The 21,509-nt window shown below is 37.2% G+C and overlaps 4 protein-coding genes and 1 pseudogene across 10 annotated transcripts in view; 4 read left to right on the forward strand and 1 right to left on the reverse strand.

Moving 5' to 3' along the window:
• The window catches only part of LOC130992114 (nucleolar complex-associated protein 2), an 884,658-nt gene that overhangs the window by 654,640 nt on the left and 208,509 nt on the right, over window positions 1-21,509 (forward strand). The window lies entirely within an intron of this gene.
• LOC130992146 (metal-nicotianamine transporter YSL1-like) lies at window positions 68-1,386 on the reverse strand (annotated as a pseudogene).
• Window positions 2,434-7,823, forward strand: LOC130992108 (uncharacterized). Its single transcript, XM_057916608.1, has 22 exons — window positions 2,434-2,822; window positions 2,968-3,112; window positions 3,191-3,312; window positions 3,400-3,494; window positions 3,629-3,809; window positions 3,906-3,960; window positions 4,123-4,277; window positions 4,364-4,434; window positions 4,526-4,723; window positions 4,826-4,930; window positions 5,069-5,155; window positions 5,245-5,320; window positions 5,419-5,515; window positions 5,607-5,676; window positions 5,750-5,926; window positions 6,008-6,130; window positions 6,397-6,480; window positions 6,599-6,777; window positions 6,840-6,978; window positions 7,052-7,111; window positions 7,354-7,425; window positions 7,505-7,823. Exons 1-22 carry the CDS (start codon window positions 2,540-2,542, stop codon window positions 7,595-7,597), a joined length of 2,667 nt encoding a protein of 888 aa, XP_057772591.1. The 5' UTR covers window positions 2,434-2,539; the 3' UTR covers window positions 7,598-7,823.
• On the forward strand, window positions 9,120-13,846 carry LOC130992139 (uncharacterized). 3 transcript variants are annotated; one of them, XM_057916663.1, is made up of 4 exons: window positions 9,120-9,710; window positions 9,903-11,401; window positions 11,488-12,179; window positions 12,257-12,747. In XM_057916663.1, the coding sequence occupies exons 1-2, from the start codon at window positions 9,700-9,702 to the stop codon at window positions 11,197-11,199; spliced, it is 1,308 nt and encodes a 435-aa protein (XP_057772646.1). In that variant the 5' UTR covers window positions 9,120-9,699; the 3' UTR covers window positions 11,200-11,401; window positions 11,488-12,179; window positions 12,257-12,747. The 3 variants fall into 3 exon arrangements, with proteins under 3 accessions (XP_057772646.1, XP_057772647.1, XP_057772648.1); XM_057916664.1 differs by having other exon boundaries at window positions 11,496-12,179; XM_057916665.1 differs by lacking the exons at window positions 11,488-12,179; window positions 12,257-12,747 and adding an exon at window positions 13,721-13,846.
• LOC130992162 (histidine biosynthesis bifunctional protein hisIE, chloroplastic) lies at window positions 14,594-18,040 on the forward strand. 5 transcript variants are annotated; one of them, XM_057916692.1, is made up of 6 exons: window positions 14,594-14,912; window positions 15,340-15,513; window positions 16,854-17,099; window positions 17,192-17,287; window positions 17,387-17,538; window positions 17,634-18,040. In XM_057916692.1, exons 2-6 carry the CDS (start codon window positions 15,355-15,357, stop codon window positions 17,830-17,832), a joined length of 852 nt encoding a protein of 283 aa, XP_057772675.1. In that variant the 5' UTR covers window positions 14,594-14,912; window positions 15,340-15,354; the 3' UTR covers window positions 17,833-18,040. The 5 variants fall into 5 exon arrangements, with proteins under 5 accessions (XP_057772675.1, XP_057772676.1, XP_057772677.1 ...); XM_057916693.1 differs by having other exon boundaries at window positions 14,606-14,912; window positions 15,340-15,504; XM_057916694.1 differs by lacking the exon at window positions 14,594-14,912 and having other exon boundaries at window positions 15,364-15,504; window positions 16,844-17,099.

Genomic DNA, 21,509 nt, shown 5'->3' on the forward strand with positions numbered 1-21,509 from the left:
GTAAAATTTAACATGTATCAATGTACTAGAATCAATCTGGCGGTGTGGTTTGGCAGATTGATATTAATTAGTGAAAAGAGAGGGTTATGGTTATATAAAAAGAAGTAGTAAGAGTTAGCTAGGCAGGCAAGAACTTCATGCAAATAGGGGGTGTGACTTTAGCAAACGCCAAAACTGATGCAGGAAGTGACCAAATCCCTTCTCCACATATGAAACCAGAAGCCACTGCCGGCACCATCAGCTCTGCCTTCTTGGAGTTCAATTTGTGCCACACAAACACCACCAGACTCCCCACGCACATGTCAATCGCAAAGTATCCTCCGATGAGAAACGGCACTGCCATTGCCGTGGGAAGCGGCATCCATTTCCCGATCCTCTTGGGCGAAACATCCGTCACCAAGTTAACAGCGAGGGCGAAGCCAAAGAAGCCGTAGCAGAGCTGCAGGCAGTGCTGGGGCAGCGCCGAGAAGCCCTGCACGCCTATGATGGCCAAGTTCCGGTATATGATGGCGTAGGGCGCCTTGAACTCGCCCTCCGGGTTGCCAATGTCGAAGGCCTTGTAGAAGAGGAAGAAGCTGAGAGGCGAGACCACGGCCGTCCCAATGGCGACGTCAGGGTGAGGTGCCCTGTTTTGAAGTCCTGCATCAGGATGCACGACACGTTCACAATCGACTTGAATATGCCGCAGGCGGCCATCGCGGCAATCACGCCGTGCTCCTTCCCGGACAGCGCGGCTATGGTGAAGAGCCCCACTTTGCCGTAGTTGTACGACATGTTTATGTCGGTTAGTCCGGCCAAAAGGCGAGGGACGGGGCGAAGACGTAGGCCATCAGAACGAAGTACCATTTGAGCTCCGGAAACATGAAGGGAATGGCGACCACCGATGTGAGTGCCAATACTACATAACCAAGAGCAGCTATCCATAGAGGAATGCTGTCTCGCATGAAAACCTCATCTTTTCTAGGATCACAGAGAGCCTTGTTGAGTTCTCTTCTGCTCAACTTGCTGCTGAAATTCATTACTGTGATGAATAATATCTTGGCGAAATTGTAGAGTCCATCGCCTAAGAGGAGGGATATTGAGATGAACACCTGCCAAGAATGTGGAAAATAAATCACGAGTGGTGGGTGGCGATGAAGACAAGAAAAAGAAAAACAAAGAGACCTTATAACCGTTAAGACTCTTCATACTGCTTTCAGGTATGTCAGCTGGAAACCACTCTCCTCTAAGCTTATGTAAAAGTGGCCACATCATGCCATAAGAAAGCACAGCTCCAAGAAGCAAAGACAAATTCACTAAGTCAGGCTGGAATCGAAGTAAAATCTGCCAAACCACACCGCCATTCATCATTCAAAAACAAAAATATGTCGTCATAAAAAGAGACAATAAAAATTTATATCTTTAATATCTTGAATCAATGTACTAGAATCAATCCGGCGGTGTCGTCATAATTCTGATACTAATAAAGATAAAATTAATTTTTCACATGAATAAATATAAAATTAATTCTGATTATTTTGAATTAATTAAAAACAGTTTCCCCCCTCAAATTTTTGTTTTCTTGACAAAGAAGTAAAAGAAACAAAGAAGAGTAATCACAGTATAGGATACTGCTTGGTAAACAAGTAAAAGATATGCGTGCATTTCTTGATATTCCGTAATGGATTAACATTAATTACAAATTAGTAAATTAAACAATAATTGTACTCCAATATTTCTGCCTAAAAAAATGTATTTCCTTTTTTATTTTGTGTTTTTAAACAAGTATCTCCTTTAATTAAACTAGAGAGAATATCAAGAGAGGACTAATTTTCCCCACTCCTATAAATATAGTCCCATCCATCATTGGATTACTTCATCCTCACGAAACAAGTTTCTTCAGCAAAAAGTTTAGTTTTCTCGGCTCAAAAAAAAAAGGTTAGTTTTCTTATTTCAACAACCTCGCGCGTGCAGCTTAATTTTTTTTAGGTTTCACAAATATGATATATTTACGTTTTATAGAACTATCTAAAAATACACACGTTCATGAACAAACTCAATCTAGAAGGAAGAAAAAATGTAGCATTGAAAATTATGAGTTTATAGATGAGTGAAATTAAGAAGAAGAACAAAAACTTTAATAATAGAAAATTAGGAGTTTAGTTTACTGCCTTCAATCTCAATCTTGTAAGATTTATAAACTTTTATGTTTGTGTTTTTGTTTCGAAAGATTTTTATGCGAAAGTATTTAATACAAAACCAGACTAATGTATAATTTAGTCTAACATATAAAAATGATCGCTTTGATTTAGTTATTAAGTTAAATCTCAAGGTTCTAAATAAAAAAGTTCTCTAAATTTCTACTTATTTCACCATTTTTAAAGCTCAAACTCTGTTGAGAAAATGTGAAGATATATTTTTTTTGTGCATTCTTTTAAGAGTAACATATCTAATGCTTCTAGGACATATATATAAACCAAAATAATAAGGATCCATTTAACTGAATATTGCTGTTGTTGCAGGTCTTAAATCTTGAGTTTAATAATAACAAAAATACAGAATGACGAACATAAAAAGTGGTTTTATGAGATTCAATGCAAGAAAATACTCTCTCAGTTGTAAGAGCAGAAGCTATTTCATTGGAAGATGTTTGAACTCTGCACCAAGAGCAATAGCTCATAAAAACTGTGGCCACTTGATAGAGAGGTACCTGTCCAGTTCTCTGCTGTCAATAGGCATATCTTCTGATAGAAGGTGCACCAGCCTCGATTCGAGGTCGAACACAAGCCAGAGAAGTTATAAGCTGAGGTTTTACAGCTCCGAAGCTGATGTACAAAATGCAGGTACAGCTTGCAATTCTTCTCACAATCTTATTATTATCCAAAAATTAAACTTGAAACTTCAAGTATGCATTAGTATATTTCATTGGAAATTCCCCTCATAAACTTTAAATAACTATATTTTTTTCTGGTTCCGCCATTCGTGCAGGTGGCGATAAAGAGAATAAGGCTGAAGAAACAAGCACATCTCGATTATCAAAGCGAGGAGAAAGATTTAGGGATGAGTTCTTGAGCAGGATTGTTCCATGGGAGAAAATACCTGTCTCATTTGAGAATTTTCCTTATTACATTGAGTGAGTTGTGCAATTCTGTTTTCTTGCATGTAACAGATTTGGCTTCTTGTTATGACTCAAAAATTGCAATTCTTGCAGCAATGAGACTAAGTCCCTCCTCGTGGAATGCGTGGCATCACATTTGAAACACAAGAAATTCAGAAAATATGGATGTGTTTTGAAATATTCTAGTAACAGGATTCAGCTTCGGAGCATTCCAGGTCAGTTGTTGATTCTCTCACCGGATTTTTCCTGTTCATGATAGAGGACTTATACTTGGTAGCAAAAATACGTGTTTTCGTGTCAAGGTACGGAACTGTACCGGGAAAGACTGGTGAGTGCAGTGGCTCGGGATTTGCAGGTTCCATTGTTGAAGCTTGACAGCAGTGTTTTACCTCCATATGTAAGCTTGGAGCTTCATTCCCATTTCCTTCCAACTCTTCTTTATGCTCGACTTTTGTTTCCTTCCCTATCTACGTAAAATCAAAAAATAAAATAAAAGTCAAGCTATATACTCACCAGCTATAGAGCTTGCAGGACATAAGCCAATGCAGCAGCACTGAGCAGGAATTGGAGGAGGAAGGTTCAGAATCAGAGTCGGATCAAGACTCAGATTATTATTATGATGATGCAACTGATGAGGAAAACAATGATAGTGATGAAGAAGATGATAGTGATGAAGAAGTTGATACTTCAGCTAAAACTATGCTTAAGAAAGGTAAGCATTTCCAGTTATGGTAAAACTTTTATTTCTCTTCTAGAACTAGCAAGTGATTCTTGAAAATTGAGGTGTCTAATTCACTGAGTATTTCAGGGGACAGAGTGAAGTACACTGGAGATACCACTTCCATTGAAGAAGTTAACAACAGGTCAACCATCCCTTTTATCCAATAATAATATTCTAATTCCATGCAAATTGTCTAATTTAAGGGATCATGTTTGGTTTAGTTGATATTCCTTGAGTGTTGCTCCTCATGTTGCAGTTGATGATTTTTTTGTGGAATTTATTTCATGACTGTGCTCTCGTCCAGGACTTTGCCCTCTGGTCATCGAGGGGAGGTGCACGAAGTGAATGGTGACAGAATAGCAGTTATCTTTCATGATTGTGGTCTGAAAAGAACGGAAGAAGAGAAGGACGAGAGAAGCACGGAAGCAACTGCACAAGAAATACTTACTTGGCTTGATGGTAAGCTCACACAGACACACATACACATGTCTTTGTTATTATTGAAAGTGCATTTTAACCTGCATATGCTGAAATATTGTGTACAGCAAAAGATGTCAAACGTGAGGACAGAGCTCAAGTGCATGACTGCTTCATTGCTATGGACTTGCTATATGAGGTACGTACCCGATTTTAGATGACAATAACATGAATCACACTTATGAAAAACCGATATCTTACACTCTAGGTTTTTCCCATAATGACCACAGGTGCTAGAGTCTCGGCAACCAATTGTTGTCTATTTTCCAGATTCCTTCTTTTCAATCTTAAGGAAAGAAGCTTCATGGTTAGAGCATTACCATTTCATCGAGAAGGCCAAAAACATGTTTGAAAAGTTATCAGGACGCGTGGTTTTGATTTACGGGCATAACAAGAGGGAAGTTGGATCAGAAGTAACTAAGAAATTTGTAAGTACAGATTTACTAGGTCAACTGCTTACTAGGCATATCTTGATCTGCATATCAGTCTGTTATTTTCTTCTTTGTAGTACTAAATTATTGTTTTCTCAGCCTAATTCGATGAAGCAATATATTAACAGCTTAGAGGATGCTAGAATTTCGCAGCGTCAAATCAATAAGCTTTTCACTAATGTCATGTGTATACAACCACCCAAGGTAATTGCTCCTTCTTCATCACTTACTTTTAGAGAGTTTTAATTGATTTGTTTATGTTATCCCTTTTATGAAGAAATTAGTTTATTAAACTATTTAACTAGAACTTGGTTTATTCATGGTCTCGCCTTATGGCTGCAGGATGAAGATTTGAATGCGTTTATCAAACAGATTGACGAAGACATAACAACAGTGATATCACAAGCCAACATAAGTGCAATGCATCAGGTATATATATGTACAAGAGTTTTGTTCAAACCTTGTATGTTTCACGTCGAAGATTTAAGATTGCACTGATAAACTTCAACCCAATTCAGGTGCTCAAGGCACACAGATTATTATGCAAGGATTTGGAGCAAGTAAACATTACAGATATGATATTGACAAGAACACGTAAGAAGTCGAATTAAATTAAACAAGCCATCTTGCATTATTGGACTAAAAGACCATCTTCGTTCATTTTGATATCATTCATGGTTACAAACTTACAGAAGCAGAGAAGATTGTTTCCTGGGCTACAAATCATTACCTCTCCTCATCCCACCATCCTTGCGTTAAGGATGATTTAATGCTTATCTCTAATGAGAGGTATTTATTTCATGCATCTATGAGCATTATTGTAGCATAATCAATCTTCAAAAACTTCTTCAAGTTGACTGCTGCCAATCATCATGTGTAGTCTTGAACTTGGGATTTCAAGGTTAAATAAACAGCATAAATCCAAGAATCCAGCTCAAAAGAGTATCAAGGTATTCTCATTAATCTAATTACAACCCTATCTCTGAATCTTCATTCCTTGTCTCAAGAGAAAGTTGATTGCAGGATCTTGCAGAAGGTAGCTATGAGAAAAGGCTTGTTTCAGCAGTAGTTAGTGCAGGTGATATTGGTATCAAGTTTGATGATGTTGGTGCCCTTGAACATGTGAAGAAGACACTATATGAAACTGTGATTCTCCCACTGAAGAGGCCTGAGCTTTTCTCCCATGGAATTCTGGGAAAGGTGGGTGGTAACCTTCACAGCTAGAGCCATTTTACCATCCTACAATTTGAAAATGTGAACATTCTACACATCTTCTTTCAGCCTTGCAAAGGGGTACTACTTTTTGGGCCTCCTGGGACTGGAAAAACACTAATGGCAAAGGCGCTTGCAACCGAAGTAGGCGCTAATTTCATCAATGTTACCACTGCAACTCTAACTTCTAAGGTAGGTGAAAGACTGAGCTTCAAATTGATATTTGAACTGATTAATCATACTGTTTTAGCTATTTATTTGAAGTTTTTTGGGACTGTTGGGCTTGTGTAAGGATCAAATCAGAGCATGCATGAGAGCTGTTCCTTTGAAAAAGTTTGAAATTGGAACTAATTGGAGCAAATACATTTTTGTTACATAGAAAAGTTGAATTTAAAGCAATCTTACCTTAAAAGCTACTTTCATTTGATTTTGTTATGTTGTCAACACTAACAATGCAGTGGTACGGAGAGACAGAAGGTCTTACAAGGGCACTCTTCTCCTTTGCCAGAAGGCTAGCTCCTGCAATAATTTTCGTGGACGAGGTGAGGCCTACACACAATGATATTTCCAGATCTAAGGAGACTCTTTCCTCCATGCTACTGTATATATGAATTTCATAAACACTATTAAAACCAGATCATGTGATGCTTGTGCATTCAGGTTGACAGTTTGCTCGGAAATCGTGACGATAGTCATGAGTTTGACAAGAGTAGATTGAATGAGTTTATGGCAGCTTGGGATGGTTTGATCTCGAAAGACAGTGAGAGAATTCTAGTGATGGGAGCCACAAATAGGCCATTTGATTTAGATGATGCTGTTCTTCGCCGCATGCCAAGAAGGTATGTACCAATTAATATCTTTAATTACAATATCAGGTACATAAGTTTTTTGGTGGTGTTAGGATTTATGTGGGGTTACCAGATGCCGAGAATCGTTGCAAGATACTCAAGATTCTTCTAAGAGAAGAAAATGTAGAAGCAGATTTTAGTGTGAAGCAACTTGCTGAGGCCACTGAAGGTTACTCTGGAGATGACCTCAAGGTAAGATATGAATTAATGGTGTTTGTTTGGCCTCATGAATTAAGGCGACTCTAACGTTGTTTTTTACTTACAGAACCTGTGTGTTGCTGCTGCATATAGACCTGTCCATGAATTACTCCAACGAGAAACCAAGGTAGCTACTATATATGATCACCATATGTTTGCCACTCAATCATTAATTTTCGTATATACATATATGTTTTCTCCTCAAACTAGTTATGAAACGAGCTTCTATCATCCCACTCTTGTTCTTGTTTGGTATATACACACAGGAACTTAAATGATGATCATCTTTGCATTTTTACCAGAAACTCTGAAGGTGTTGGTGTTTTTTGGTACATAATAAATGTTATTCTGATGATTATTTTATGATAGGGTGAGAAGTGTGATGGAGGTGCAGCACTAAGACCACTCAACATGGACGATTATATTATTTCTAAATCCAAGGTAGGTTAGTTGTATGAATGAAACTATAACTATCTAATTAAAGCTAGCCCTTGTGTTTGACCATTCTATTAATTTACAGGTGAGGCCATCTGTTTCGTCTGATTCAAGTAGCATTAAGCAGCTGCAAGAATGGGACGAGAAATATGGTGAAGGAGGCTGCAACCGTTTTTAATTTCAAACTTGAGCTCTGCATTTAATTTTACCATTTTATCTTTAGAAACAAAGTTACTTTTTCATTTTCCTTTAAGAAACAAAGTAATCTAGTAATCTACGGTTACATTAGTTCAATATAATCTCCTCGTGCTAAGGGTATGTCTGCTTTTTATTCATATATAGATATCACGTTTTGTATATCTTATTTATTTTGAATGATAATATATTTATCTCATTCTTTGTAACGTGGTATAAAATTGTACACCCTTTCTTAGATTTAGAAGTCATACCTTACCCCAGTTATTTTGTCCCCTTGGGGACACCAAGCGGTGCGACCTCCTGTGTGAACAGTGAGGTCCCGGATTCAAACCCCACTGCTCCCCCTCCCCAACTCCCCCAAGTAAAAAAAAAGAAGTCATACCTTACCCAGGGGAATAACCGAATAAGTGTTGCCCGAAACTTTATATGGTCTTGTTCGATTTTTTATTACGTCAAAGCAACTTTGCATGATTGAAAAAATACATAATTGAGTATTTTTATTCTCAAGCAGTAGGATTTCTTTAATCTCATCTTTCAATGGAATTGGAATTAAGTGAAACTGCATGTGTATTGATCTAGCGGTAAGTGATTAATACCTAAAGCCTGAGTTTGACTCTTCCATAGTGCGATCTTTAAATTTCTTATATATATATATATATATATAATTAAGCAGAACTAACTTAAATGATAGAAATAATCAAGGGAAATAATGGAGAAGATTGCTGTGATGAATCGATGAATTTTATACTCCCTCCGTCCCTGAAATGGCTTCCTCTTTGGGGACGGCACGGGTTTTAATAAAAAGTTGTAAAATGTATTGATAGTGGAGAAAAAGTGATATAATTATTATTGGAAGTTGTGAAAAGTGTTATAATTAGTATTGGGAGTGGTGAAAAGTGAAAAGTAAGAATAAATAAAGTATTATTAGTGGTGGGGTAGGTTTCCAAAAATGGAAAGAAAGAAAGAGGAAGTTATTTAGGGGACGTCCCAAAATGGAAAAAGAGGAAATTATTTTAGGGACGGAGGGAGTATATAATATGATGAATCGATGGTGAAAAGTGGTTAATAAAAAAATGGACCTATTTAATTTGATTCAAGACCATGAAATTACTCAATAAAATGATTAATCAATCATAAATTTTTATCGGTTTTAAAAAAATTTATAAATCTTTATAACATAAATTTTCATATTAACATATTTTTAGAAATAATTGCATTTACTACTATTATTCTTATAATTTTCACATTTTATGAAACTTATTCTTCATTCATCAAATATATAATTAATTTTTATTAAAATTCGTGTCACTATATCTCAAGAAAATATTGGGGGGAGGGATGGAGTAATATAATCTCGAATTAATGCTACATCAAAAGTCCAATTTTAGTGGAATTTTCACACAATTTCCAATCTGATTGTGGTGCAATCAAACTCGGTACTGGCGAAAAATAAATACTAATATCTTTTAAAAAAAAGGTTAATTGCTCCTAAATACACCACCTTTCATTGAATTCTACAATTGCACACCACCTTTAAAATCCGCCCCAAAATACATCACCTTTATATTTTTTCTGTTTTTGCACATGACCATAAAATCCTCAATCGGAAAAATGACTTGGCAGTCGGAAAATGACACGTAATCACGTCGGAACACCTAGAAAATGACGTGGCTTCCAACTTAAAAAAACTGTGTCGTTTTGTTATTTTGTCAAAATCCTAAAATGAAAGCCCTCTAAATCAAATTACACTCAAATTACACTCACGCATAACTCACTCAAATAACTCTTCAAGCGCGGAAGCTTTGCTCACGACGGCGCGGCAGCCGCAGGGTGTTGATTTCAGGCGAGCAACAAGGTGTCGATTTCGTGGGATTCAGGCGAGCGACGACGAGCAACAGACCACGCGTAGGGTGCCGATTTCAGGCGAGCAACAAGGTGCCGATTTCAGGCAAGCAACAGGGTGTCGATTTCGTGGGATTCAGGCGAGCGACAGCGAGCAACAGACCACCATAGGAGTTTCGTTCTTCCCTCTTCTTCAAAGCAACCATAGCAGAACACGAAAGGGAACACGAAAGCAGCCATATGGAAAACAGGTAAATTCCCTCTTTGAATGTGTGAACGGGGGTTTCAATTCTTTATGGCAGTAGAACCATATGAAATTGCTTTTATGAATTTTTGAATTGTGATTAATCGTGCTTTATGGCAGTAGAACCTTTTTGAATTTCTTCGACAGTTATGGATTGTGATAAAAAAAATTTTTTTTGTGAATTTTCTTTTATTTGCAGAGATTATTTTGCTCTTTTTATTCATCATGGTGGATACTTTGCTGAAGTTGAAGGCATACATTGTTATATGAAGGGTAATTATGTGGGTAGATTTGATTATGAAGTTGCTACTTTTGATTTACAGAAACTTCATGAAGCTGTTAAGTCAGTAGGATATTCATCTTGGACTAATTTATGCTACAGAGCACCTAAGAGTAATGATTTTAGGGTGAATGAAACTGAAATTGAATTGAAGAATATGTTAAACCCTTTAACTAAGGGGCATAGAATAGTTAGTGTATACGTTGAGGGAGGGGTTGATGATAAAACGGGCACATTACAAACGAACTTAAGTTCTGATGCTATACCATCCGAGGAAGGGGATGAGCATAGGGTAGAAGATGAGGTTTTTGAGAATGAGGGTGATGCAAAGGAGGAGGAGGCTGAAAACCACTTAGAAGAAGGTAGAGTGTATGAGGTAGACGATGGCTTGGAAGATTATGAACTTGCTGAGGGTGATGAAGAGTATATTGAAGCTAGGCAGAGGGTTAGAGAAACTAAAATGGAGGAACTACAGAGGCTTGTTACAGAGTATGTACCACCTGATATTGATGATGTAGAGGAGCAACAATCTAAGTATGAAACTTCAGATGGGGATGTCAAATCTGATGATACTGATGAGGATGAGGATTTCTGTAGATCTAAAATAAATAGAGTAGTTTATGACCCGAAGTGTGATCATAAAGAACTACAAATAGTTCTTGGGATGAGGTTTCAGGATGGATGGCAGTGCAGGAGTGCTTTAACTACATATTCCATAGAGAATGGGAAGTTTATACAATTTAGAAGAGTTTCTAAAGATAAGTGTGAGGCTCGGTGCATTCCACCATGTCAATGGAGAGTGTATGCTAGTGCAGTTATAGAAGACCAACCATTCTGCCTCAAAACATATAGGGGGGATCATACTTGTCCAAGAGCAATGAATAACAAGCTTCTGACTTCTAAGTGGGTAGCAATGAAATACTTAAATGTTTTCAGAGTTAGACCCGATTTCTCAATTCCAGATTTAAGAAGTGATATTGTTAGAAGGTGGAAGTATGACTTGCCGAAAGATAGGTTATACAAAGCCAAAGCTATTGCAAAAGAGCTTGTTCGAGGCACAGTTGAGCATCATTATGGGCAGATTAGGAGATACCTCGCTGAATTGAGAAGGGTTGACAGGGAGGGTCGATTTGAGTTGTTGTTAGGGGATAATGCTGTTTTCAAGGGGTTATACATGGGTTTTAGTTATCTGATCAAGGGTTTCAAAAGGAGTTGATGGTTGCTTCTTAAATACTTATTTAGGTGGTATATTGTTGTGTGCTATAGGGAAAGATGGTAATGATCAGATGTTTCCCATAGCATGGGCGGTCGTTGAAATAGAAAATGAGGAGAATTGGAGTTGGTTCCTCAAGTGTTTGATTGAGGATATAGGGATTGGTGATGGAAATGGATATGCTTTTATCTCAGATCAACAAAAGGTTGAGTTTCATTTCACATTTTTCTTTTTTGCATTTTTTTTGTATGTTGTTCATATCTGATTTGTATTATGTCGTACCACCTCAAGGCTTACAGAATGCAGTGGCCTCCCTGGCGCCCTATGCAGAGCACAAGAATTGTGCACGCCATGTTTACATGAATTGAAAGAAAGAGCATAAGGGAGCAACACTAAAGAACATGTTTTGGAGGGCTGTCAGAAGCACATACTTAGAGGAGTACAAGGCTGCAATTGAATAAATGAAGGGTGAAGATCAGGCTGCCTATCAAGATTTCATCAACAGAGACACTCACAAGTTTTGTAAGGCTTTCATTTCCACTACTTGTTGCAGTGATATGATAGATAATAACATATCAGAAACATTTAATGGTTACATCTTAAATGCTAGAGGAAAGCATATCATCCATATGTGTGAGGAGATTAGGTGTAGTCTGATGGTTCGGCAAGTGAAGAAAATGGACACTATCTCTAAAGTTAAAGACACCATATGTCCTAATATTAGGAAGAAAATAGAGAGATTGAGGGCATCTTGTGGCAACTGTGTAGTTCATCCTGGATTTATGGTTAGACCACCTGTCATACTTAAGAAGGTTGGTAGGCCTAAGAAGAAAAGAGTTAGGGCTGCTACATAAAAAGATCAGCAAAATCCCAATAAATTGAGAAAGACAGGGATGAAAATGACCTGCAAGAAGCGTGGAGGCGTAGGTCATAACAAGAGAGGATGCAAGAATGACATAGTGGAGCTTCCCACGAAAGAGAAGGTCTGCTGCGTTCTGACTTTATCTTCAAAATGTTCAAAAATTGTTACTATCTTTGCTAATTTTCTGATAATGTTCAGGGGAAAGTAGGGAGGTCAGCTAAGCCAAAACAAGCTACAACAAATACTTTGACATCGAAGGAAAAGAATAGAAGGACACCTCAAGAAACAGAGGCAACAACCGCGGCTAGAGAAAGGAATTTTGCTAGAAGAGGGGTTGGCGTATTCATAGCTGAGGGCACAGGAAACATCTACACTCATGCTACATTCCAAAGGAGAGTGTACCATGTGAATCGTGCTATAGGAAGTAGAGATGCAACAACTACTACTAATCAAGGGGCATCTTCCACACAAGAAAGCATAAATGCATCTGAGAATGCACCTAGGGATTAAGTACACCTTAGATCAATATTTTCTGAATTTTTGTTGCTATATTAGACCAGATTTGAGATTTTGAGTTTTTGGTTATCAATACTTTGTTAAGCAAAATTGAGTTTTGTGATATCTTGATGGAATTTATCAATACTTTGGTTATTAGATCAAATTTGAGTTTTTGAGTGTTTGGTTATCAATACTTTGTTAAGCAGATTTGAGTTTTGTGATTTCTTGATGGAAAATAGCTTATGCTCTGATGGGTAGTGTTTGTTTCCAGTATTCTGGAAATGTATTATGGGAGAATGCACTAAAGCAAACTTGTTCTATATTTAGCTGTAAAAAATGAAGTGTTATGAGATATTTTCTAATATCTTGTTATGTGGTTGTATAGTGCGAAACAATTTTAGTTATTTGACTTGTTAATGCTTTTTCTTCCAATAGATTCATGTGTAGTATACTTTATGATCAGCTAATAAGATATGATTGAATAAAGTTTTGACAGAATACTTATTTGCAAATTTAGCAGAGATTAGGCAATGAGAAAGAAATTGCACATGACATCAAATATTGTTAGCTTAGTTCTCTCAGTTTCATGTTAGGACTGCTCTGGTCTCCAAAAAGTCCACTGGACAGACTATTCCACTCCATCTTTATATTTACATATTGTTAGTTAAGTAAATGTTTTTTGCCTCTTCATTCATCTAATGGCAGTTTGTCAATGCAGCAATAAATTACATAGCAATATGTGAGGCACAATTCATTTCACAATATGAGCTGCAGATACAGAACACAACAAAGTTTGAAACCCTTGCAAACTAGCAGCTACAATGTCAGATGAAAAATATAGAGGCCATTTCTTGTTAGATCCAATCACTACCATTTCTTGCAAGCTTTTCAGCCTGCCTGCTAGTAATACCTTCATTAAACCAAACAATCTGAACCGAGCAAATAACAATCTTGAACTTTGAGGAATAACAATATTATCATTGAACTAAAACATATGGTTACATCTCCAATAATCAAAACATTGTAGCTCAAACAATGACCATAAACTACAACTACACCATATCAAGATTACATACACTTCATCAAAACACATAAAATACAAATAACTACAATGAAGTGCATACATTTCAGTTTCCATTTCAAGTCTTTTTTATGCTTTCTCAGCTGCTGCAATACCATGGCCGCATAATTTCTGAAACACTACTCTGGTATCCCTTGAGGTTGACGAGTTCGACATTGACGAGTTCGCCATTGATGAGAGATTGAAGCCTCAAGGAAATCGACTACTTTCAAATTAGGGCTGGTTTATTCAGGGCTGGTTTCAAGAGCGACTCGTTTGCTTGGAAGAAGAATGGAAGAAGAAGGGAAGAATTCCGTTGAATTTCTAAATGGACTGGTGTGTTCCTGAAGGGCTGGTCTTCTTGCGAAGAAGAAGAAGAAGAATGGAAGGGCTGGTCTGTTGCTCGCCTGAAATCGGCACCCTACGCGTGGTCTGTTGCTCGCCGTCGCTCGCCTGAATCCCACGAAATCGGCACCCTGTTGCTCGCCTGAAATCAACACCCTGCGGCTGCCGCGCCGTCGTGAGCCTCTTCCGCCGCGCCGTCGTGAGCAAAGCTTCCGCGCTTGAAGAGTTATTTGAGTGAGTTATGCGTGAGTGTAATTTGATTTAGAGGGCTTTCATTTTAGGATTTTGACAAAATAACAAAACGACACAGTTTTTTTAAGTTGGAAGCCACGTCATTTTCCAGGTGTTCCGACGTGATTACGTGTCATTTTCCGACTGCCAAGTCATTTTTCCGATTGAGGATTTTATGGTCATGTGCAAAAACAGAAAAAATATAAAGGTGATGTATTTTGGGGCGGATTTTAAAGGTGGTGTGCAATTGTAGAATTCAATAAAAGGTGATGTATTTAGGGGCAATTAACCCAAAAATTAGCAAGTTGCATATTGAATCATTGATAATCAAATGTGGCTAAAATAGTTTTGATATATTTTTTTTCTGGTATTTAAATGATGGTTGAACAAACAAAAAGGAAGAGTTGGTAGGATTTCATCATTCTGATGCAAAATTGCACAGGACAGGAGATTCCCTTATACCTCAGTTATTATTTTTTGTTTATATGTTTTTTAATTTATTTTTAACAATCGCAATTCGTAACCCTAATTTTTGTTTGACCTTTGACCATTGAAGCCAACGATCTGCCATTTTCCAACCCTAATTTTTCTCTATAAATACACACCACACACACTCACGCAGACAGCATCAGCGTCACTGCACTCTCTGCTCGTTCACAATAACCTCAATTTGTTAGAACATGCCCGAATAAGCTTTTGTATTTTTTCTCTGTTGGAGAGGTAAATTTTATATTTCTTCAGCTTATTTTATCTCAAATGGTGGTAGCCATTTTCGTTTGTTGCGCGATATCGAATTTTTCCACATTTGAGTATGATATGCTTTATTTATTACTTCCAATGAAAAGAAAAAAAAGAACCATTTTCTCGTGTGGTCGGATTTTCATTTTTTTTTCTTTTCTTTTGGGTGTAATTTCTTTGTCTCTAGCTGATTAGGGATCTTACTTCTTAGTATGAGAACTGAAGAATCTCGGTGCGTATAGGACTATTTTTAGCTGAATGCTTCTGCATTGATTTGGATTCGTTTGTTGTTTTAATTTTAATTTTCTGGGAAGCCTCGCAATTTTCATTTCCCACTATTCTCACTCCATTTGCTGCAAAAGTAAACTTCTTTTCTCATGTAGGTGGTTTTGGTTGTTATTTGTTTCAGGTTGATTGACCATCAATGGCTGTTCCATACACCAATTGCTTTCAACTCCCAAAAGTAAACCCAAAATGTCACATTTTTAGCTCGTCTGGTGGGCTCTCCACCGGGGTCTCTCCCGCACATTGTTGCCTTAAAACTTCCCCCCCGGTTATGCATTTAGAAGCCAAAGTAAGTCAGGTTGTCAATTTCATTATGTGTTATTTTTATTGAGAGAACTTGATATGCATTCCGGTGGCTTATTTTCATTGTGAATTATCTTTACCCGTGGCTTTGTTTTAGTTAGGAGCCCTATATGTTTTTCATTGAGAAGTATGGTGAGATGCTTACCAAATCTAGCATCCTAGTGTTTATCGTCATAATTCTTTTACTTGCTTACTTAACCTATTTGCCTTTACACCAGATGTTAGTCAGGTGTTCATTAGTTTCTTGTGGTGAATGCTGTTACATATCTGGGAAATTAAAGATAGTTAAGGACGATGGTGGATGGGTTTCTCATCTGTCATTATGCTTTCTCTTGGAGGTGTTCATCGTTGCTCAGCAGTTACCCTTATAATAATTATTTGAGCTACATCTGGACCCCACATTTCATGATTTAAGAATTTTCTCTTGTAACGCTTTGCTTATTGACATACACTAGTTCTGGTTTGAGCTTATGTGCTGGGCCTAATCATGGCTCAAGCTCAATCTTGATCAAGTGCAGCATATTTTTTACCTATTGTGATTTGTCTTTCCTTCTGGTCTAGTTATTTCCTTTTAGTCTTGGGAAACTTGCTCTATTGGCTATTTTGGATCTTTGTGAGTTTTGAGCAAATTTATTTAATGAGCCAGACATTGGCAGGTGTCGACCGCTTTCCTGGTTGCGGGGACCGTTGAATGTCTGGTAGAATAGATGTAGTGTTCATCGTTGCTTGATGATCAGACTTCAATGATCACATGAGCTACATCTGAACACAACATTTGAGGAACATACATTCTTATTTTACTATAGGTCATTCATGTACTAGATTGGATGCATCGCTTTTCTCTGATATACAAGCACTTATGCTGTTATCCTATTTATATAGACTATAGGTCTGCCTGACTCTGCAATCCATGCTCATAATTTCATAATACACCAGGCATTGGCAGGTGTCTAATGTTTCATTGGTTGCTTAGACCGTTGAATGTCTTGGTATATGAAAGTGTCATTGTTGCTCTATAATCAAACCTCATGGTTCATGAGCTACATCTTGACACAACATTTTCTATGGTTCTTCTCTTATTCTTTGTGTGCTGTTGGGTAGGAGGGATGAGGATAGACCTGTTTGGAAATATGATTTTCTGTTTTTATCTTCTCTATGATTATGCAGTATGCCTAAGTCTTGTTTTACTGCTCTTGGGTAATCTTCGCACTGTGAAACTTGTGTCAAGGTTTTCATGCTTGTTATATTAGTAGAATATGGAATACGATCCTAGTGCAATATTTATATTGTAGTCTTTGTTGATCTTTTGATTTTTGTCTAACTAGATTAATATAGGTTGATCCCTTGTTGGATAGTGTCAAGTGGGACGACAGAGGTTTGGCAGTGGCAATAGCTCAGAATGTGGATACCGGAGCGGTTTTAATGCAAGGGTTTGTCAACAAAGAGGCTCTTTTGAAGACTATTACCTCCAAGCAGGCTACATTCTATAGCAGGTCACGATCAACTCTATGGACAAAGGGAGAGACCTCGATGAATTTCATCAATGTTTCTGATGTCTTTCTGGATTGTGATCGCGATTCTGTAAGTAACATGCTAGTTTTTGCAGGATTTGGTATCATTTTAATTGTCTTGTCATTTATCATCACAAAATAACAGCTTAATTTATCTTTTAGATAATATATCTGGGTAAGCCAGATGGACCAACTTGTCACACTGGGGCTGAGACATGTTACTATACGTCTGTGGATGACATCATAAATGATTCTCCGGTAACACATATTTCAATTGATTGGCCTTTATTATATCCTAATGGATTAGTGCAAGTATGTTAATGAATAACTTTTTATTATGTTGTTTTCTTTGCGTAGGTTGATGGTAGTAAACTTGCATTAACAACTCTATATGCGTTAGAATCAACAATATCAAAACGAAAAGAAGAGTTATCAGAAAACCCAGACAGCAAACCATCTTGGACCAAGCGATTATTGCTTGATGAAAAGCTATTATGCTCAAAGATCAGGTTAGGTTTACCTTGCATAAGGGGTGTTTATATTTGTTAACTGCTACAGAAGCAGTGAACTCTAAACGTTAGTTTCTGTCTTACCTTCTGTGTAGGGAAGAGGCGGATGAGTTATGCCGAACACTGGAGGAAAATGAGGACCAAACTAGGACTGCCTCTGAAATGGCAGACGTGCTCTATCATGCCATGGTCTTGCTGGCTCTGAAAGGAGTTAAAGTCGAAGATGTCCTTCAAGTCTTAAGACTGAGGTTTGCACAATCAGGTGTTGAAGAAAAGAAAAGTCGCAAATCATAGCAAGTCAAACACTTATACTTAACTTTCACTGAACAGAGATGACTCAAAAATTGAATAATCTACAAATCATATTGCGATGAGCTCTTTCCTGTTACGCCTTAAATGTGTATATATCTTGAGCTATTTTTGTTATTGTTATTGGTTCAACTCTGTATGTTACATTGTTATGGAATTTTTACATAATGTTTTCTCATGTTTTCCTCATGAAGTCATGAATGCAATTTTTTTCCAGATGAGAAATACTGCAATAAATTCTAGTGGAATGAATTCCCAAATCATATTCAACTATTCTGGATTTTTTTTCTTGTTTGCAGTTTTTTTTATATTTTATTCTCATTATTATAACAATATACTCCCTCCGTCCCAATAAAAGTGGCAACCTTTCCATTTTGGTTTGTCCCACTAAAAATGGCCACTTTCCAAAAATAGAAATATTAGTATTTAATTAAGTCCACTTAATTAAAATTAGGGCTCTCTAATTAAATCATCATTTATTTACCTCTCTCTCACTCAAAACACACAAAACACATACAGAACTCACACACCTATCGGCCGCCTCTTCTCCTACTTCTCTCTTCTTCTCTGGCGACTACAGCAGCACCGGCCGCCGGCCGCCGCCCCGCCCCCGTTCCCTTCTCCCTCGTCCTCTTCCTCCCTAGAACACACACAACGACGCAGCCTCCTCCCGCGAAAGGGGAAAATCGATTTCTGGGTCAAATCGGAGGGGGATAAGCTGAACAACGGCGAATCAGTCGTGGTGGTCGACCACGGCGCCGCCCTTCTCTCAGAAACCCTAGATCTAAACTCACCGCCCTTCTCTTCTCTTCTCTTCTCTTCTCTCGCGATTTTTCTCTGAAATTCCGTCTGTGCGTGTGTGTGTGTTCTGTTTGGAGCATCTGGTGTGGCGATTTGGGGGCTGGGTTTTCTGGAGAAAATCGATTCCTGGAGCGTCTGATGAGCGTGGATTCCGGGCATGGCGGTGGCGATTTGGGGGCTGGGTTTTCAGGCGGTTGGTTGAGGTGCGCGATTTGGGGGCTGGATTTTCAGGCGGTTGGTTGAGGTGCGCGATTTGGGGGTTGGATTTGAGAGAGAGCTCGACGTAGGTGAAGTCAGACGTGGGTGTCTGGTTCGCGATGATAGGACGGCGAGGGGCGACCGCCGTCGCCGTCGCCGGCGCCGCTGTCGCCGTCGTCCAGGTGCTGTGAGAAGAAGAAGATGTTAGATGGAGGAGGAAAGTAATTATCTCATTAAACTTGGTGGACCACACTCAATTAACTCATAACAATAAGTTTCTTAATCTCCGTGCCCAAATAAAAATGGCCACTTTTATTGAGACGGAGGGAGTAATAAAAATTGATTTCTTTTTTTATTCACCTTATATTTATTAAAATTTGTAGCTTTATGCGCACATTATTTTGGGATGCAACGAGTATAAAATTTCAGCCATAAATGAACTAAAACATGCCACAAGGTCTAATTTAGTTTTGACGCGATAAAACTAAATTCAGAGAATCCACTAATCCTTCAAGTCTGAAAAATAGTTAGATTATAAATTCGTTACTTAAAAAAAAAACAATAACTAAGATAAATTCAAAACATATCCAGTGACATTTTGACGCTGCTTGCTAGAAATTCGTTTTCCATGAATAATCTTGGGGTAAATTTGTTTTCCACAACAAAGCCTCTTTGATTTGCTTTTCAAATAAAGGGTCACAATCAATTACTTCAATCTTGGACAAATCTTCATAGAATTTCCAATACAACTCTTCCAACTTATTGAACAAATCTTCATAGAATTTCCAATACAACTCTTCCAACTTGTAGCAGTGTTGTATGCTCAAGCACTGCAGTCTTCAATCAGAAGATACTTAAGTTTCATAAATTTATGGCCTTCCACTTCCCACTTGGGCCCTTGAAAGGCATTGCATCGCAGTTTGAGAACTTCAAGACGAGGCAACCAAGCAATCTTGCCCATTTCTTCCCACTGTAGTCAGGGTTCACAACCACACATTTAAGTGATTCGAGTTCATTGAGCTGGCAAATATGGTTGAAGCAGCTCAATGGCTCCACAGCCAATTCAAAAGACGGTTTTGGTGCAACTGAGAGCACTCACGCCTAAGAGTGTTGAAAGATTGCCCCATTTAAATCTGGCACATCACTTCCCATGATCTGCAAATGTTTCAATTCTTTCATATCCCATATACTCATTGGCAAATACACATGCTTGAAGTTGAAATGTCGACGAAATGAAGGCTCGAGAGGTTGGATATGGAAGCAGGGAGGTCGTCATTGCAAGTGAGGGCGAGGTACCTTAACCGGACTAGTTCCGACACCTCCAGTGGGAAGTCGTAGAAACGGATGCTGAGAGCATCGAGATGCTGCACCAATCTCAACTCGAAACATATTGGTACTTGATATTTGATGATATGCACGCAGACATAGGAGTGATTTTGCAGTAGATGAACAATTTTCCTGGATGCACATCTTTGATGCCAAACAAAACGTTGTTGTGTATGGACAACCTCGTTTGCCCTTGTATTCCTTCTCCTAAACCATCTTCACAATTATTTAGGACATGTAAAAACTTGTTTTTCTTGGCTTCTTTGCAACACAAATGCAACCAAGAAGAGTGGAGTTCGGTATTAGTGTCATTACATTTTCAAAAGCATCAACTTTCGGTGGCCTTACCCATGTGATTTCTGTATTATTGTCACTATATTTTCAAAAGTATTAATTTTCGTTGATCTTATCCATGTGACTTCTGCATTATTGTTATCATATTTTCAAAAGCATTAACTTTTGGTGATCCTACCGCATTTAACTTTGTGTAATTACGAGTCTTAATTTAAAAGTAATCATATAATTGTCACACAAATATTATATGATTATTTTCAATTGCATCGAATCAATTTACTTTGCGTAGTTGATAATATTTAATTTAATATTTTTATTTTTAAAATTGTAACTTTTTTTAATTCAATCATTTTCAATATAATATGAATTAAATAAAAAAGTAATTTTAATATTTTATTTTTATCTATTTGGACTAATTCTAAAAAATAACATCTCCTAAAACAATACTTTAATCTGTTTATAATTTCCCAAAGAAAGTAAAAAGAAATAAAAAGCGTCATTTTCACACCCAACTTCCAATAATCAACTTGATGTTTAATTATATATACTGTCTATCAAAATATTTTAAAATAATATTCTCCAAAAAAAAATATTAAAATAATGTATACTTTTATATTAGTGATAGTTTTAATTATTAATATTGTACCGGTAAAGTACATTGAACCATATTAAGTTCTATATTAAGTTCTAACCAGGTCTACATAAAAAAATAATCATTTCACACATAACTAGAAATTTTGACACCTAACTTTCACACCAAATCGATTCTCAACAAAAAAACTCGCACCAAATCGTATCGAGTCAAATGCAATGTTCACACCAAACTTCCTCAGTTTAAATCCAAATTCCAACATTTTTTATGTCGTGTTTCACTATTAAATTCGTTATCTTAAAAATAAAATTAATTATATAATTAATGATAATTAAGTATTTTAAAATTTTAAAAATTATATGCCTTATGAATTATTGACTTTTTTCAACCATAATAATCAATTATTAACGAATAAAACTAAAATTAAATGTTAAAAAATACTTATATGCCC

This window comes from Salvia miltiorrhiza, chromosome 7 (genome assembly GCF_028751815.1).
Source record: "Salvia miltiorrhiza cultivar Shanhuang (shh) chromosome 7, IMPLAD_Smil_shh, whole genome shotgun sequence".
NCBI lineage: Eukaryota > Viridiplantae > Streptophyta > Magnoliopsida > Lamiales > Lamiaceae > Salvia > Salvia miltiorrhiza.